Source organism: Phoxinus phoxinus (genome assembly GCF_949152265.1).
Source record: "Phoxinus phoxinus genome assembly, chromosome: 15".
Taxonomy (NCBI): Eukaryota; Metazoa; Chordata; class Actinopteri; order Cypriniformes; family Leuciscidae; genus Phoxinus; species Phoxinus phoxinus.
The window spans coordinates 28,180,082-28,196,158 of record NC_136890.1 but is presented as its reverse complement, the minus strand read 5'-3'; the positions used below and the strand labels follow the sequence as shown (position 1 = coordinate 28,196,158).

General features: G+C 35.7%; 1 protein-coding gene across 3 annotated transcripts in view; it reads right to left on the bottom strand.

Annotated features, from left to right (window-relative positions):
• Positions 1-157: 157 nt before the first annotated feature.
• spag17 (sperm associated antigen 17) overlaps positions 158-16,077 on the bottom strand; it is a 16,388-nt gene continuing 468 nt past the window's right edge. The window contains exons 2-39 of one of the 3 annotated variants that reach the window (XM_079637153.1): positions 15,651-15,794; positions 15,488-15,547; positions 15,208-15,339; positions 14,715-14,880; positions 14,353-14,547; positions 14,014-14,186; positions 13,530-13,691; positions 12,672-12,717; positions 12,086-12,204; positions 11,767-11,901; positions 11,556-11,666; positions 11,206-11,350; positions 10,932-11,117; positions 10,781-10,818; positions 10,560-10,658; positions 10,271-10,425; positions 10,025-10,161; positions 9,832-9,896; positions 9,481-9,729; positions 9,263-9,377; positions 9,042-9,155; positions 8,766-8,935; positions 8,508-8,622; positions 7,948-8,108; positions 7,674-7,812; positions 6,829-7,031; positions 6,620-6,752; positions 6,411-6,538; positions 6,158-6,328; positions 5,109-5,212; positions 3,612-3,742; positions 3,348-3,478; positions 2,933-3,124; positions 2,165-2,278; positions 2,008-2,062; positions 1,228-1,315; positions 956-1,009; positions 158-873 (exon numbers count right to left, since the gene is read on the bottom strand). In XM_079637153.1, coding sequence (XP_079493279.1) covers positions 750-873; positions 956-1,009; positions 1,228-1,315; positions 2,008-2,062; positions 2,165-2,278; positions 2,933-3,124; positions 3,348-3,478; positions 3,612-3,742; positions 5,109-5,212; positions 6,158-6,328; positions 6,411-6,538; positions 6,620-6,752; positions 6,829-7,031; positions 7,674-7,812; positions 7,948-8,108; positions 8,508-8,622; positions 8,766-8,935; positions 9,042-9,155; positions 9,263-9,377; positions 9,481-9,729; positions 9,832-9,896; positions 10,025-10,161; positions 10,271-10,425; positions 10,560-10,658; positions 10,781-10,818; positions 10,932-11,117; positions 11,206-11,350; positions 11,556-11,666; positions 11,767-11,901; positions 12,086-12,204; positions 12,672-12,717; positions 13,530-13,691; positions 14,014-14,186; positions 14,353-14,547; positions 14,715-14,880; positions 15,208-15,339; positions 15,488-15,547; positions 15,651-15,794 — 4,959 coding nt within the window. In that variant the 3' untranslated portion in view covers positions 158-749. Of the gene's footprint in view, positions 874-955; positions 1,010-1,227; positions 1,316-2,007; positions 2,063-2,164; positions 2,279-2,932; positions 3,125-3,347; positions 3,479-3,611; positions 3,743-5,108; positions 5,213-6,157; positions 6,329-6,410; positions 6,539-6,619; positions 6,753-6,828; positions 7,032-7,673; positions 7,813-7,947; positions 8,109-8,507; positions 8,623-8,765; positions 8,936-9,041; positions 9,156-9,262; positions 9,378-9,480; positions 9,730-9,831; positions 9,897-10,024; positions 10,162-10,270; positions 10,426-10,559; positions 10,659-10,780; positions 10,819-10,931; positions 11,118-11,205; positions 11,351-11,555; positions 11,667-11,766; positions 11,902-12,085; positions 12,208-12,671; positions 12,718-13,529; positions 13,692-14,013; positions 14,187-14,352; positions 14,548-14,714; positions 14,881-15,207; positions 15,340-15,487; positions 15,548-15,650; positions 15,795-16,077 lie in introns of all 3 variants that reach the window. The other 2 variants (XM_079637151.1, XM_079637152.1) reach the window with 2 other exon arrangements.

Sequence of the window (16,077 nt, the reverse complement as noted above, 5' to 3'; positions counted from 1 at the left end):
GCGGACTGACTAACAGCAACGAGGGGATTTCCTTGTTTTAAACACTGATGCTTATCAGGCCTTTCTACTACAGGTGTATCATTTACAGAAATAAAGTTACCACATAAAGTTTGTTCACTGAGTCTGAGAGTATAAACAAATATTGCCATCACAGGAAGGTGATCATTTGTGGTTTTAATCGCAATTTTAAAATTAGCACAAGAGCACACAGACTTGTTTACAAAGCTCAGCAAGTGCAGTTTTTATCAGTTTATATCTGCTGAATCTTTTATTATCACATGTAGCTTAAGCATTTCCGTGCACATCCATTTAATGACAGCTAATAACTCAATCTTAAAAATAAATCACTTTTAAATACAAACATTCAAAATAAATCTCTTAAAATATGAAATATACTGAAATAAGTTAAAATGTCTGGATGAAATTCAAGCAGTGTTATTTCACTTTTTATTATAGTTTTTTATGAATAATTTTAACTATCTTTTCGTTTTATATTTTAGTTTAATTTGTAGTAATTTCATTATATGCTTTTGTCATTTTATTGGTTAGGTTTAATTTATTCTTGTTTCAGTTTTAGTTTTTTTTCATTTCCAGGTAATAATTTTAGTGCTTCAACTTAAACATTTAATTTGATTGCCAAGGCAACATTTCAACGTTTTACGTCTGTTTGGGAATCCCTGCTCTAAATAAACAATATTTGAAAGAAAAAGTTACAAAGACAATCAGATAAAATGATTACGTTTAAATATTCATATGGTGGTACTAGCCTCGTCTGTAAAGAGTGCAATTTCCTTCAGCTCAGGGTGAAAGTATGGAGTAACAATATGGTGTCGGAGTGCGTTTCGGTATCTTTTCTGCTCCTGGAGTTCTTGCCTGAAGATTGGACAAACAAAACATATATGGATCACCCGCTCAAAGCTTCTAAAACCGAAACCGTTCAAAAATAACTGTTTACCTGTTCTGGTTAACCCTGTTTTCCCACACTGACTTTTGCTTCTTTTTACTGACACTGTTAAAGCGGAAGTTGAAAGCAAACCATACAAGTGCAATTAGTCACCACACACTTTCCCAATTTCAGTCGCATTTTATCTGTGGTCTATTCTTATCTATGAATTCTAATCCATTGGCTGAGCAAATTTACCCACTAAAATGTTGAGCGATAAGCATGTTTTTAATAACTCTCATTCTGGTCTGCATTTACAGTTAACACTGAACAATACCACTTACAACAAAACTTTCTGTTCTGTCTTTTCCTGTAGTTTGTGGGGATGTTGAGCTGCTCGCACTGCTTGAGTATAGAGAGACGCCACATCTGCTGGAACAGGAACAAAAACAGACAAACTGTGAATGTGGGACCAATGACAGAGCTAAAAATCTTTTTTTTTTTTTACTTAACTTTACTTTACTTTTTTATTGCCGTTTAATATTGCAGAGCACAGATCTTTAACACTCTTCAAACTCATCATTTAAACAAAATTGTGTATTATTTTTGATGATTATTATTTTTCATATAAAAATACATTTAAAAATATTATAATTCAATAATCCGTGCATCGATGAGTTAAACCATAAATGAATGATTAAATAAAGCGTAGCGTTATTATTATTTTTTTTAGGAAAAATATTAAAGGGGCAGTTCATGCACCCAAAAATGAAAATCCTGTCATCATTTACTCACCCTCAAGTTGTTCCAAACCTGCATGAAGTAATTTCTTCTGTTGAACATAAAGACAGTCCATTTCTGGTCCCCATTGACTTCCATAGTATAGAGAAAAAATACTTTGGAAGTGAGTCAATGGGGACCAGGAACTATTTGGATAACAGCATTCTTCAAAATATTTTCTTTTGTGTTCAACAGAAGAAAGAAACTCAAACAGGTTTAGAACAAATTGAGGGTGAATAAATGACGTTGGGTGGACTATACCTTTAACTTCTTTTTTTAAACAATAAATATTATTTTATAATTAAATATTTCGAATGTACGTTCTAATAAATAAATGTTCTCACCGGACAGAGGCTTTATCTCCATTTCAACCGGAGGATCTACAGCATCAGTCAGGGACTAAAACAAACATAAAGTTTAAATGTATTTAAGCCAGACTAGCATACAGACATCTGAATTTCAGTAATTCATTTAAGAATATGATGTTGGATCTTGTCTGACCAGTACAAGCTGCAGTAGATCATTCTGATGAACCTTTTCCTCTGCTGTCCGAAGGTCCTTCAACTGCATCTTCTCCCATTCATTCTCTCTCTGTAGCAGCTGCTCCAAATATGCCTGTTTGATGAAACCCAGAGCAAATATATATATACCGTATATATATGCTATATTTTTTTAAATATATTTCAAAATAGCCCAAACTATATATTTAAAATATATTTACATAAATATATTGTCAGTTTAAATATATTGAAATTGTTCAATATATATATATATAAACATTTTGCATTTACCCTGAATGTATTGTAAGATTGGAAATGGTATTTTATAAAAATATTTTGGCATTTGAAGGTTTGAACAAAACCGATTTTACTAAGCCACACTGTTTTCAACATATATTTAGCATTAGCTTCAAATTCAGGTCAGATTTTTTTTTTTTTTTACCATATGGGTATGGTTATAAATGTTTATCGCGTCTGTGTGGACATGGTATAAATAAATATATGAGATATAACTAGAGAGTGCGGTTTCATCTTTATATAAATGTTTAAATCAAACCACTGCGTAAACTTTTTTCTTAAAATTACATTTAATAACTGGTCAGTGGACGAACAAAGTAGGTTGAAGGGAAGTGAAAAGAGAACACTACTGAGGTCTGGTAATATTGTGGTTTTAACGACACACTATAGTAACACAGGAAGGTTAAAAAAGGTTAACTTGAGAAAGAAACATTTCACTTTCAATTATTATGCGTGACAGGAATTCGAGCACCTTGAGTTTGTCTTGTAGTTTCCTGCGCAGTGGTTCAGTGACAGGTGGGTGCTGGGTAATCTGACGCACCAGCAGCACGTCAGGGCACTCCAAAACCGGTTGAATGCGGATGGAACAAGACTTTAAGGTTTTCTCCTTTAACTCGAGACTACAACCAAGAGTGGTCCCAAAAGGGGGGCCTGGAGTCTTCTTCTAAGCACCAGAGATGGAAACAAATCATCAAGGCATCATAAATTATTCACACTAAACTGCATACTCAAACACTAGGCATTTCCAAACATATTTGGGAGCTAAAAAAAGGGATATTTAATGTGGATTTGTTTTGACAATATAAAACATACTGGTTGTTTGTGACAAAGTTAACACTAAAAGAAAGTTTCCATCTAAAACGGAACACCTATAGATTACGAATTACCTCAGATGCAGGGAATGACTCCCATTTCCTGGATTTGAGGTTGGTGGGAATGATGTCATCATCTTGGTTGGATGAGAGCCAATGAGTGCTGATCTCTGGGCAGGGCCTTAGCAGAGTGATGCCATATGATTCTGAGAGAAATCAATGCAGGAGATCAATAATTTAGATATTTTACTTGCTGCGTTTATGCAAACTTGCTTTAAACAACATTTATATCATGCAACATTAAATAACATTTATATCATGAATGGAAGCTGTCCTCACGCTGTGAGTCTGGCAGTGGGTCAGTGAGAACGGCGATAGAAGAGTCACAGTAAGCCTTCTGTTGGAAATCTTCCATATCTTGTGCTCTCAGCAGCTCTGAGGCCGAACCGTCCTCATGTACCACAAACAACCTCAAAATGACAACCGAAGAAAAAGTAACAAGTTGGTTTTTCATTCTTCACTTGGAATGCAAATAAAATGCAATGTAATTTGTTTAAGTAAATACACTACTGTTCAGAGGTTTGAGGACGGTAAGACTCTCTTATGCTCAACAGGGCTGCATTTATTTGATCAAAATATAGTAAAAACAGTCATATTGTGAAATATTACCATTTAAAATATATTTTGAAAATGTAATTTATTCCTGTGACGGCAACGCTGAATTGTCAGCATCATTACTACAGTCTTCAGTGTCACATGATCTTTCAGAAATCATTCTAATAGGCTGATTTGATATCATATTACTACGTTTCTTATTAACTTTGAAAACAGTTACTTAATTTTTGTGGAATGTGTGAATACTTTTTCAGCATTCTTTGATGGACAGAAGGTTAAAAAGAACAGCGTTTATTTGAAATAGAAATGTATGTGAAATGATAAATGTCTTTACTGTCACTTTGGACCAATTTAAAGCATCCTTGCTGAATAAAAGTGATAATTTCTTTCCAAAAAAATCTTACTGTTTTAAAGATATTTTTATTGTGGCCTAAAACATTTGTACGGTACTGTTTATGGACACAGAGAGAAAAGCCAATGATTGCACAACAGATACAGGTGAAACTCGAAAAATTAGAATATGGTGCAAAAGTTCATTTATTTCAGTCATTCAACTTAAACGATGAAACTAATATATTATCATTTTGATGATTGGTTTACAGGTTATGAAAACCCCAAATTCAAAATTAGAATATTGTGAAAAGGTTTTCATAAGCTGTAAGCCATAATCATCAAAATTATAACAAATAAAGGCTTGAAATATCTCACTTTGCATGTAACGAGTCTATATAATATATTAGTTTCACCTTTTAAGTTGAATTACTGAAATAAATGAACTTTTGCACCATATTCTAATTTTTCGAGTTTCACCTGTATGTGAGTGACAACATACTGTAAGCATTACATAAAATAACTACATTAAAAAAGTCAACATTAGAAGATAAAAATAACTAAATATAATACACCTTGTAATACTCGATTCTGACTGGTCTCTGCAGCCAATATTTTTCTAAAACACAGCTGTTCCAGTTTCATGTCTAGTCTTTAGCCATTAATAATCTCTTAAGAAAATCTGCTTATATTTATTGGGAGAGTTCACCAAAAAATTAAAATCCTGTCATCATTTACACACTCTCAAGTTGCTCTAAACCTGCATGAAGTTTCAAAGATTATGTTAACAGTTGCTGGTCCCCATTGTTTTCCATAGTATAAAGAAAACATTTTGGGTGGACTATCCCTTTAATTTTAAGTGACCTTGGGTGTGTTTTCTTGGGGACTTACCTGGGTGGATGTGTTTTAGAGCCAGCGTTCTGTTGGAGCTCTGTTTCTGTCTCTCTCATTTCTGATCCGTTAGTCGTGACGGTGATCTGACTATCTGCATTGACCTGCACACAGCATTAACATGTTCTAGGTTTTTATTCAGAATGACTAGTCTAGGATACAAGAGTCTGTTAAAATTGTAAAAATTGTTTCCCATTATTGAAAATGAAGCTGAAAAAAACAAAAAACATAAATAGCAGATGAAAAACTTTAACTTAAAAACCTTAAACCATTAAAAAAATGTTGTCCTGGCAAGTACTAAAATGACTAAGACTGATTTAAAATATATTACAACTATATAGAATACTAGAAAAGCACATAACAAAATATACAAATAAAAGCCAACTCAAAATATTTAACACTTTGTCACTTGTTTACATCCTCTCAAATGTATAAAAAAATCATTTTAGCTGTAACATCAATTGCAATATGTTCACTCAAAAGAAATATTCTTGACTTTGTTAGCTACACTTTTAATAGACAGGGTTCACACACACACACACACACACACACACACACACACACACACACACACACACACACACACACACACACATTATAGTTATGGTCATCATCGCTAAAATATATCATATATATATATATATATATATATATATATATATATATATATTCATTATAGAAGTTTACATGACTATCCTGTCATGTAAAAATCTAAAATTTGAAGGTTTTTCATGACCATGCATGCGGAACCTAAAATTATTAATATCATATAAAATCAAAAATGAGACATTTTCCCCTGGTTTCCAGACTAAAATGCATGTTTGAGCTGTTTTAACTGAATGCAACTTGCACTGGCATATCTCAAAATATGTCAGTGCCATTGTTTTGTCTCAAGATGCATACCAGTAATGTTTTATATAGGGCATGTTTATAAAAAGCTACTTACAGTAAATGTCCTAACTGAACTAACGCCTAATACTGTTTTAATCTAAACCATGCCTATTTAACCGGGCCTTTATGTTTACTATAGACATTATCATGTAAAGTACTTGAAAGTAGTTCCCCTCAGGGTCCGTCACGTGACAGAGGACATCTGCTCCGTGGTTCATTACATATTGGCCTGGTGGGTCTTTCTCGGGTCCCTCTTTAAACTGATGAGATGCGTACACCGCTCCACCATCCTTACCAATATGGAGGACACCACCATCACGAGGAGAAATCTACATTAAAGTGACAGAGAGAGGATTTACAAATGATGTTCACTCATATATCTCACAGATATTCTTCCATCCATCTTCTTACTTTATATGATCCATGAGCAGTTGCGCTGATTGAAGTGCCATCCCCGAAAAAAACATCACATGTTCTTCTCTCACAGTTCATTATTACCGTTGCGAAATCAGCTTTCTCCACCCTAACCAGGTTTTCTCCTGAAATCAGATTTTAAACTCATACTTACTGACGAGACTGTATGAACTGTTTGTGATAGCACAGCATGAAGACTCTTGCACCTGGGAGCAGTTGTTGTTGTAGCTCCCCCTGCTGGTAGAAAGTGGTAATACGTGTTCCATCTGCGTGATCTACTATCACGGTTCCGTCTTTCTTCAACACAGACAACATTTTGTCCTCTCTTGTGACCACAACCTATATTGAAACATTTTTATTACAAGAATCATCTTATGACATAGAAGATATTCGTTTTAATTGATGAGGGACTCACTGTCCCACTAAAGGGATCTGTAGCATGATAGGCCAGTATCGGCTGTACTTGGACTTCCTTCCCTGCCACAGAGGCAACTCTTAGGCCAGAGGGGGTGGTGGTGGTCCAAGAGCCTCCAGTAATCTCAACTGAATTTTTGGGTTTTTCATTTTCTGTAGAGATTTGTTGCTCATCCTCTATATTTACCTTAGAATCAGCCTTGCCTGTGAACCACAAAAGACATTGTAGATGGTTTAAGAGGACATTTCATTCATGTACACTACTGTTCAAAAGTTTGGGGTCAGTAATATTCTTTCTTTTTTAAAGCAATTGATACTTTTATTTAGCAAGGATGCATTAAATTGATCAAAAGTGACAGGAAAGACATTTATAAATAAACATAAACAAATGCTGTTCTTTTCCAGCTTTCTGCTCATTAATGTATAAAATGTATCATGGTTTACACAAAAATATTAAGCCGCACAACTTTTTTCAACGATGATAATAATAATAAGGCAGCAAATCAGCATTTTAGAATGATTTCTGAAGGATCGTGTGACAGTGAAGACTGGAGTAATGATGCTGAATATTCAGCTTTGCCAACACAGAAATAAGTTACATTTTAAAATATATTAACATATAAAACAGTTATTTTAAATTGTAATAATATTTAATAATATTACTGTTTTCAATATTTTGATCAAATAAATGCAGCTTTGGTGAGCATAAGAGTTTTTTGAAGAAAGAAAAAAAACATCTTACCAACCACAAACTTTTGAATGGTAGTGCATACATAGTGTGAAAAAAATAAATCAGTATCCATAGAGGTTTTCAACATTCGAAGAGATGTGTTTGCTAATTGCTACCTTTCTTGTCTTTAGTGTCTTTGGTGTCCACTGTCGGCTCTTTGATAGGCTCCGCCTCCTTTAAGGGCATGTGCAGGACCATCTCACACACCGGTCCAGAGTCTGGACTCGTACTGACTGTTCCGTCTGCAAACAGGACCTGAAACATACACATATATATACTGTATACTTCCTCTGAGGTCATGATTTCATTAGGAGTGTGCTTGCTATATTATCTGTATTATGTAGCAAAAAAGTGCATTTTTGATGTGCAATCGTGTGTATATGTGAATACCTCAGTAGATCCATCTCTCTTGTGTTTGATGACAGTCCCTGTGCTGGTGATGACCCTGGAGACCTCAGTGTGTGTGCTGAAGAGTGGGGTTGGGTCTGAACTAGACCCAGCATTATAAAATCTCTGTCGTATCAGAAGAGATCGGACACAAGGTTCCCCATCTAAAAAACACAGATATGACCTTACAGCTGCTCTCTGTGCTTGAAACAGGGTAGGCCTATTCTTCAATCTTACAGTAAAGGCTGGTTCTACATTTATAGACAGTTTACAAAATATATTTTCATGAAATGTGTTTTTTTTATTGATCTTTTTGCATTGATTAATACAGACTAGAAATAAAATGTTTTTTTTTATGGGTAATTCCTCCTGTGCAGTTCCTTTTATTAAGTTTTAAATTAAATTTTATGATAAAAGAAAACTAATATAAATTCCTTATTTTATTTGTTATATTAAGAAATAATTTAGAGACATGAAAATGTACTGCATCGAAAGAACCTTATGGTGCATGAATTTTATGTACTCAAGCTTTTTATCTATAAAAATCGATGAAAATATCTCACCTGCTGAGTCCTCAAAATCAAAATGCAGGATAAGTCCATTGGGAAGAGATACGTGTAGATTCAGGAATGGTGGAGGAGAGGAATCGTCCGTCGGCTCACAATGTACCTCAGGTATCTAGGAACATTAGTAAGGGAGAAAATGTCTATTTAGTTATGATAATCAGCCTAAAATTAATTGCATGCTAAACTAAATTACACCTAACTGATGCAAATCCTTACTAACCAACATTTTTCCATTATTATTGTTTGTACAATCACCTGTTCTTGTTGGTCTGTACAGAAGGCACTAGGCACAGTGAGCTGGAAAGCTTGACTTTTTGTTTTATTCGGGCTGCTCTGAGAGCAGGAGAGTCGAATGCCATTGGCCAGTACAGCATAAAAAGAGCCATATTTCTCCGTCTCACAATCTGGTTTGACTCCAAGAGTGGCTGAATTGGGCAAAACAGTATGTGTAAATATAAAAAAAATATATACAAGTAATTTTTTCAGAATGAAATTGGCTAAATTATGTTACATTACGTTTGCACCACATACCTTGTTTAGTGAACATGTCAAAATCCTTTAGTTTGTCCTCTTTTTTTCTCTCTGAAATGTTTGTGTAGAACTGATGGCCATCCTTCTTCACACAAACCTTCACTTGTGTCATTCCTTAAAATGGAAACCAATCATATAATTAAGGTATAAAAGTACAAAAAATATGTACAAGAAGCTCTAAAAAAAGCAAATGTATATTGTGCATGTTTGATTTCTCAAACCTTGTGTGAAGTGAAAACTCTCCACATCTATTTGTCCTCCGTCACAGGGATAGAGAGACTGAACTTTGCCAGTGACCTGCACCAGTTTCCCATTTAAACTGTAGCCTGTGAATACCTACAGTATGTGAAATACACAAACATTTAGTCAATTCATTTCAAACTTAGCACCATCAATTCTAGACTATAAGCATTTTGTGTGGTTATATATATTTTCAGACATCTGTTTTTCTCTCATTTGCTGGTTCTTGAGGCGTCTCTGGAACATCTCTAGTTTTGTCTTTAGTGGCCGAGCTGGGTGTTTTGGACATGTTATCTCTACTCTTTCTTGAGGACACTGAAGTCTTCTTGTTCTCCTTTACAGAGTCAATTCTCTCTTCTACTTTTGGTGTTGCTTTTCCTCCTTTTTCTTTCTTTGTCTTTTTGGATTGCTCCTCCTCCCTTAATCTCTCCTGGTCCATTTTCCATGCCTAAAGTAAATACATCAGAAAAAGGACCAGTGTAAGGATAATGAAATCTGAAAATGTGTATAATTAAAATATTTATATGTTACGATCAACATCTCAGCTCACTTTGAGAGAATCCTCTCTTATATATGGTTCTAATGTGTCTGAGATTGGGGACTTCATTGAAGAGTCTAACAGAAAGAAATTAAATTTTAAACATGCACATCATTATATCCACAGTAACATATTTTCATATATATTTGACGTTATCTACATGATCCTGCTCATAGACGCATATATTAGACATTAGATATGTTGCCTGTATTTCTGTCAGCCTCTGAAGGGGTTTGGATGGGAGTTCTTTCCGCCTCTTTCTTCTCCTGCTCCATCTGCCATTTTTCCTCTTCCTGTCTGGTCCATTCACTGATTGAGTCTGCCACATATTCCAAATAATTCCTACAAAAATAATATAATGTAATGTAATATAATATAGCATAACATAGTATAATATAATATAAAAATTATACATTGTACCATGTAAAACATTTAAGATGAGACAAAGTACCTGAAGCCCACATCTGTGTGAAGTGATGTATCCCAGGATTCCTTGCAACTCCTCTGAGGGCTCATGGGATTGTGGCAGATGATATATGAGGCATTGTCTCTGGTACAGTGAAATGTGTCCACACATCTATAATTCTCAGATGCAGACTGGAGGACCTGAATATGAAAAGAGATTACTCGTTTGTCATTTTTTAATTAAAATTCCAAAACGTTATATTGAAATTAGAATTATATGTTATATTATAATTAAATTGTAAAACTATTATAAGCTTAGATTTGAATGTGGGTACCTGGGGGAAAACAGAAGCACTGTGCTTCTCTACAAAGTTCCAGTGTCCCAGCTGACGAATCAAGGTCTTCTGGAGATCTGTTATTGTTACTTCATTATCCTATATAAGTTATTAAGATATTAAAAACCAATCACATGCTAATGATAGTGTCAAGATACATTTTTAATTTACTTGTATAATGTTAAAATTTCAGCTTTTTTATTTAAAAACTACAAGCATACCATTGGTTCGTCAGTCCCAGCATTGTTTTTTGCTGATCCTTTAAAAATAAAACAACTGATGTGTACAATTAAAGACTTCAATACTGCTTTAAAAATATTAGTTTCGAAATTGAATGAATTTGCAATGAATGATCTTGTGCTGGTTTCACACCTGGTGTCCTGCTGTTGCTCCAATACAGGTGTTTGGTGAATTCAACAGGGTTGTCCCATGGTGTGGGGTTTGAAAAGTTCGATTGAGATCTTTTAATACAGCCGTTCTCATCCACTGTAGTCAAAAGCATGCTCTCAAACACAAACAGCTGGAGAAGCCTCTCTAGCTCAGACCAGCTCAGTGACTCTGGAGATACACATTAAGTCATTACATTAGGAAGAAAACTGGACTAAAGGTCCAATTAAAACAGCAAGTCATTGTCCTTGTTTCTCACCATCAGTGCAGAAGTGCATTAGCTCCTGTGATCTGGCCAGTCTAACAGTGGTGCTCTCAGTGTGTCTGAACATCAGGTTGGTCCACACATGGCTTTGCTTCATAATGTCTGCTTCAATTTTGACAACATCAAAACCATCCAGGATCTGCAACATATGAATAAGGATTTTATTTATACAACAGTTGTGTCAGTTGCATCCATATGTATTTACATACTGTTTATATGTGACTTAAAGATTACAGTAACATGAAACATGATCGATGTATACAAAAGGGCAAATGTACAGAATAAAACATTTGTGTGTGCTTTCAAGCTTTTATGGGAGACAGTTTGCATATTCAGATGCTCACAGGAAGCTGAAGGAGTCTCCTCGCTCTCTCATCATGGTGATTGACCAAGAGAGGGTGTTTCTGATCTGCATTCATTGGGCTTTTCTGCATCCCAAGATCCTCCATGAGTTCCTGCCATCAAACAAACAGATTATGGCAACTATAGATTGATTTTGATTTAGAAACCCAGTGACTTTTGTTGTTGTACCATTGGTGTGAGCAGGCATTTTACCTTCTTGTCTTCTTCATCCTGTGGCAGACTCGACACAGATGAAAGCATATAACTGATTAGATCTTGGTCTGTTCTATCAAAGTGCTCCTCTGAATAAACTGATCCTGCATTGACTTCCTGTTCTGAGACCAACACCTAGACATCACACAGGAAGAAACGAGACAAATTTAGCTGCCAAATTGCTCGTTTACAGAAATGCCTGCACTTCAATTTTTTGTCTCTTTAGTCTGTTCACTCATGTTGCGAATACAGTTTAAGGTTAACAGTCTTCTATCTCTTTAAATTAAAGGTTATATTGAATCCTACAAAGTTCCCTCACCTGCTCCAGCATGCAATGCAATACAAGAGGTACAGATGTGATTTCAGTAGGAATCCTGTCCACCAGGTCACAGTAGTATCTCATATCAACCTCTGTGCTTTGTACAGGAGACTCTGGCTCTACTGAGGAAACTCAAGGAGTCAGTTTAAGACGTCAGTTTTGGAGCACACACTGACAGTGAACAATATATGTGAATGAGTACTGGATTTTGTATTTTCCTAGTGTTAGTCCCGCTCATTTGCAGGGTCCGCTTCATCTGAATTATCTGCACACACACATTGGATTTGGCACAGCTTTTACACCGGATGCCCTTTCTGACTTCCTGCCACCGAGCTGCTGTGCCCTTATTCTTAAAACTTATAAACCTTATTAATTTTGCATGAAAGTCAGTGGGAGACAATATTATTTTAGTATCATTGAAATACTATTATAGTTTTTATCGCGCGTGTGTGTGTGTGTGTGTGTGTGTGTGTGTGTGTGTGTGTGTGTGTGTGTGTGTGTGTGTGTGTGTGTGTGTGTGTGTGTGTGTGTGTAAAGGATGTAATGGTAAAACCAAAGCTCAGAATCAGTGTAACATGTCTTGTACCAGGGTCTTCCTCTGACACTACTTTCTTCCTTGGAGTTTGTGCAACCTAAAACATAAACCATGATAAATATCAGCACCAAGAAACCAACATGTACATCCTGTCACAATACACTTCTAAAATGAAAGTCCCCCTGTGGTGAAAATCAAGCTTTTAATGTTGTTTATGTCTATGTGGTGTTTTAATATGCTATAAAGGGGCTATGTGGAGTTTTCAGCGGCATCTAGCGGTGATGTTTCAGACTGCAACCAATACGTTTAAAAGGCGAGTGCTCGTAAGCGTGTTTTTTTATTATTTTTTTTATGTGGAGTTTGTGTTGGAGTCTGTGTTGTGCTGGTCGTTTCTTAATATTAGCAGACTCCATGTTATAAAGTTGCAGTGTCGTCGCTGTTGGGTGCAAACAAAGTCAGCAGACGAGGCGAGAGGCTCAGGAGCGCGCATGCAGGTCTCAGTCAGTCACGTCATTGGATTTCGCGGCAAATCCGACCCGGAGCCTTCACATAGAAATAGGAATACTTGCTTTCAGAGGTAATAGCAAAACCCGCCAAGTGGATCATTTTATTGTGAGATTACAACCCCTTCACACACAGGCAATAAAACATGGATTCATTTTAGTAGAAAAACTCCACATAGCACCCAAATTTGGGTGTCAAGTTATATTCAAGCTATTTTAAGGCATGAATATTATTTTTCAAGGATTTTATTTTTTAAATATGTAATTTTGGTGATCGAAGATTAGTTTTAAGTGATACAATTGACTACAGGGGGACTTTAACTGATTATAACGTTGTTTTTTTAAATCACTGGCTTGTTTATTTAACATATTATCAGCACTACCATCAGTAAAGGCAGTCGTGTACCTCAGTGGAGCTCTGCGGTCGGGACTGCGAGATGGATCTGCAGGCCAAAGGCACCTGGATCAACCTCATGCAGCTGAGATAATGGCTGTACTGTCTCCTCCAGTCCAGGCTGTCGTACACCAGACACGCCACACCCTCAAACATGGCAGCTCCAAACGCCAGCTACAGACAGTAGTGGATGATAGTACTATAATGTAATATGTAAACTTCTGCAGACAAAACAATGACACTGACATATTTTAAGATATGTCAGTGCAAGTTGCTTTTTATTAAAAATTTTTAACCTATTGGCAGATTTTTTTTTTCTTGTGTTAAGCATAAACTCATTTAATTTGGATAATTTTTTCCGAAAGTAAGATTTAATATCTTAAGTCATTTTGCTTCTCCATATCTTGATTTAAGAATGTTTAGATATTTGTACTAAAAAACAAGACAACAATTCTGAGTAATGTGCAGTGTGGTATAAGAAATTGTACATGTTCACCATTTCTTCAGCATTGTCTTTGTCCTGCAGCAGCAAATGGATCTTCACGGTATAGTTCAACCTGGCCACATCATTGAGTCTGGATCCCATATTCCCACTGTTCAAGACTTGATCCAACTGCTCCCAGAACACATCTAGCTCCTGCTGCCTTCTTTGCTTAAAAGTCTCAACTTCTGAACACAGGACACATTAAAACTTGGTGACTTTAAATCCTGATTTTGTATGTATACAAATGTAAGATCAGCCATCTAATTTGATTGAATTTACAACTACATCTCTGCATACACTATGTAATATAATTTGAAAGGAATAAGTGCAATGAAGTTCTTAGTAACTTGCCTTGATCTTCAGGTGAGTGATGGTTCTCCTCTGCCGCTGTTTCCGTTGTTGCCTCTGATTGGTCTTCTGTCTCTAAGTTCAGTTTTATAACATTGGACACATGGATACCCAGAGAGTCCAGTGCAGAGATCAGATGAGGTTGGTAGAATCCCACTATCAGGATGTAGTGCTCTGGCCCGTCATCAGGCTCATCATCTGGACAGATATGTTTAAACTCAATATTAAAACACTATTTGCAACCCATTTCACTTTCAAATCTGACCTATTTCCAGGATATTCAATCAGAGGCAATGTTTTTTTTTGTTTTTCTGGTAACTGGATTCCTAGTTTTAACCTTTTAAGTAACTATGATCAGGCCTCACCTATGTATTTGATTGTATTTTCCTCTTCCCCTCTGCGTTTGAGTTTGGTGTCTTTGGTTGGAACTGGAGGCTCGGCAGCTTTTTTCCCCTTTGCTGCTCCTTTACCCCCCTGATCCTTGCTGGCAGAATTCAGGCCCGCTTTAACATGAGCATTCTCCTCTACAGCCTTAAACATACACACTCTGTGTTACTGTTTATCAGATAACATAGGTTTGATCAAATGTTTGCATAGTATATTTGATTAGAATTCTGCAGAATAAATCTGTGTCATCACATATTAAGTGTAAATGTAATTCTCCCCTGCATAATATAGTATTTTTTCCATAAATTATTGTTCACAATCTGGTTATCAGTTTTAAAAGCTTTCAGTTGTATACCATATTACAAAATCAAGTGTCAATCTGTTTATTATAAAGAGAAATAATAGAATAACCATGACATGAGTCAACATATATTGCAGTACATGCTTTAGCTAATGGTGAAAAGCTCTCACCTTCTGCTCAGCAGCCCGTCTTGCAATGTCATTGTTTTTGATGGTCAGAAGCTGGAACTTTATTAATTTTGCCATCAGGTCCACAGTAATTTCCTCTCCAACATCCATCATAGACTTTGCAAGTTCAGTCACCTACAGAAGCACAAATTACTGAAACCATAAATGGACAACATAATTTGACATTATTTTGTCATTTTAACTTTCTAACTGGTTAAAGTTCTCAAAAGGCATTATGAAAATTATGATTATGATTCTACAAAAAAATAGTAACAATACCCACCTCAAAAAACATGGGACCATCTTTAGTCTTTCTGGTCTTTGGATTTCCTAGTTCATTGATCTGCGTCACAAAAGATTGGTTTATTTATGATAACTGATTATAATATTTATTTTATTTCTTATATTTCATTACTTCATTAATTAAATATAATTTGATCAGAAACCTTTTCCAGAGTGTCCTCCCAGGACAGCATGCTGAAAAGCTTGCGCAGGGGCTGTTGGACGGCCTGCTGGAGGGCCTCAGTTATGAGCTGTTCGTCCTCGGCTCTCTCTGCCTGCACTATAGACAGACTGGCCCTCCAGTCATTCTAGAGTCACAGATGATTCAGATGATGAAAAAAATACTTTTTTTTTTGTCTGATGAAGCAATTCTATTCTTCTGCAGTGTCTACAAGCTGTGCACTTGCTTGTTGGTTATTGCTATAAGATTAGCATTTCTTCGTTTAAAGGGATACACGAAAACAGATGGATGTCAGGGACTGAGAGCAGAGTCACCATTCACTTTCATTGAACCTTTTTGTAATATACAATGCAAGTGAATAGTGACTGTGACTTTCTGCCTAACAACATAATGGTGTGTAAATTATGAGA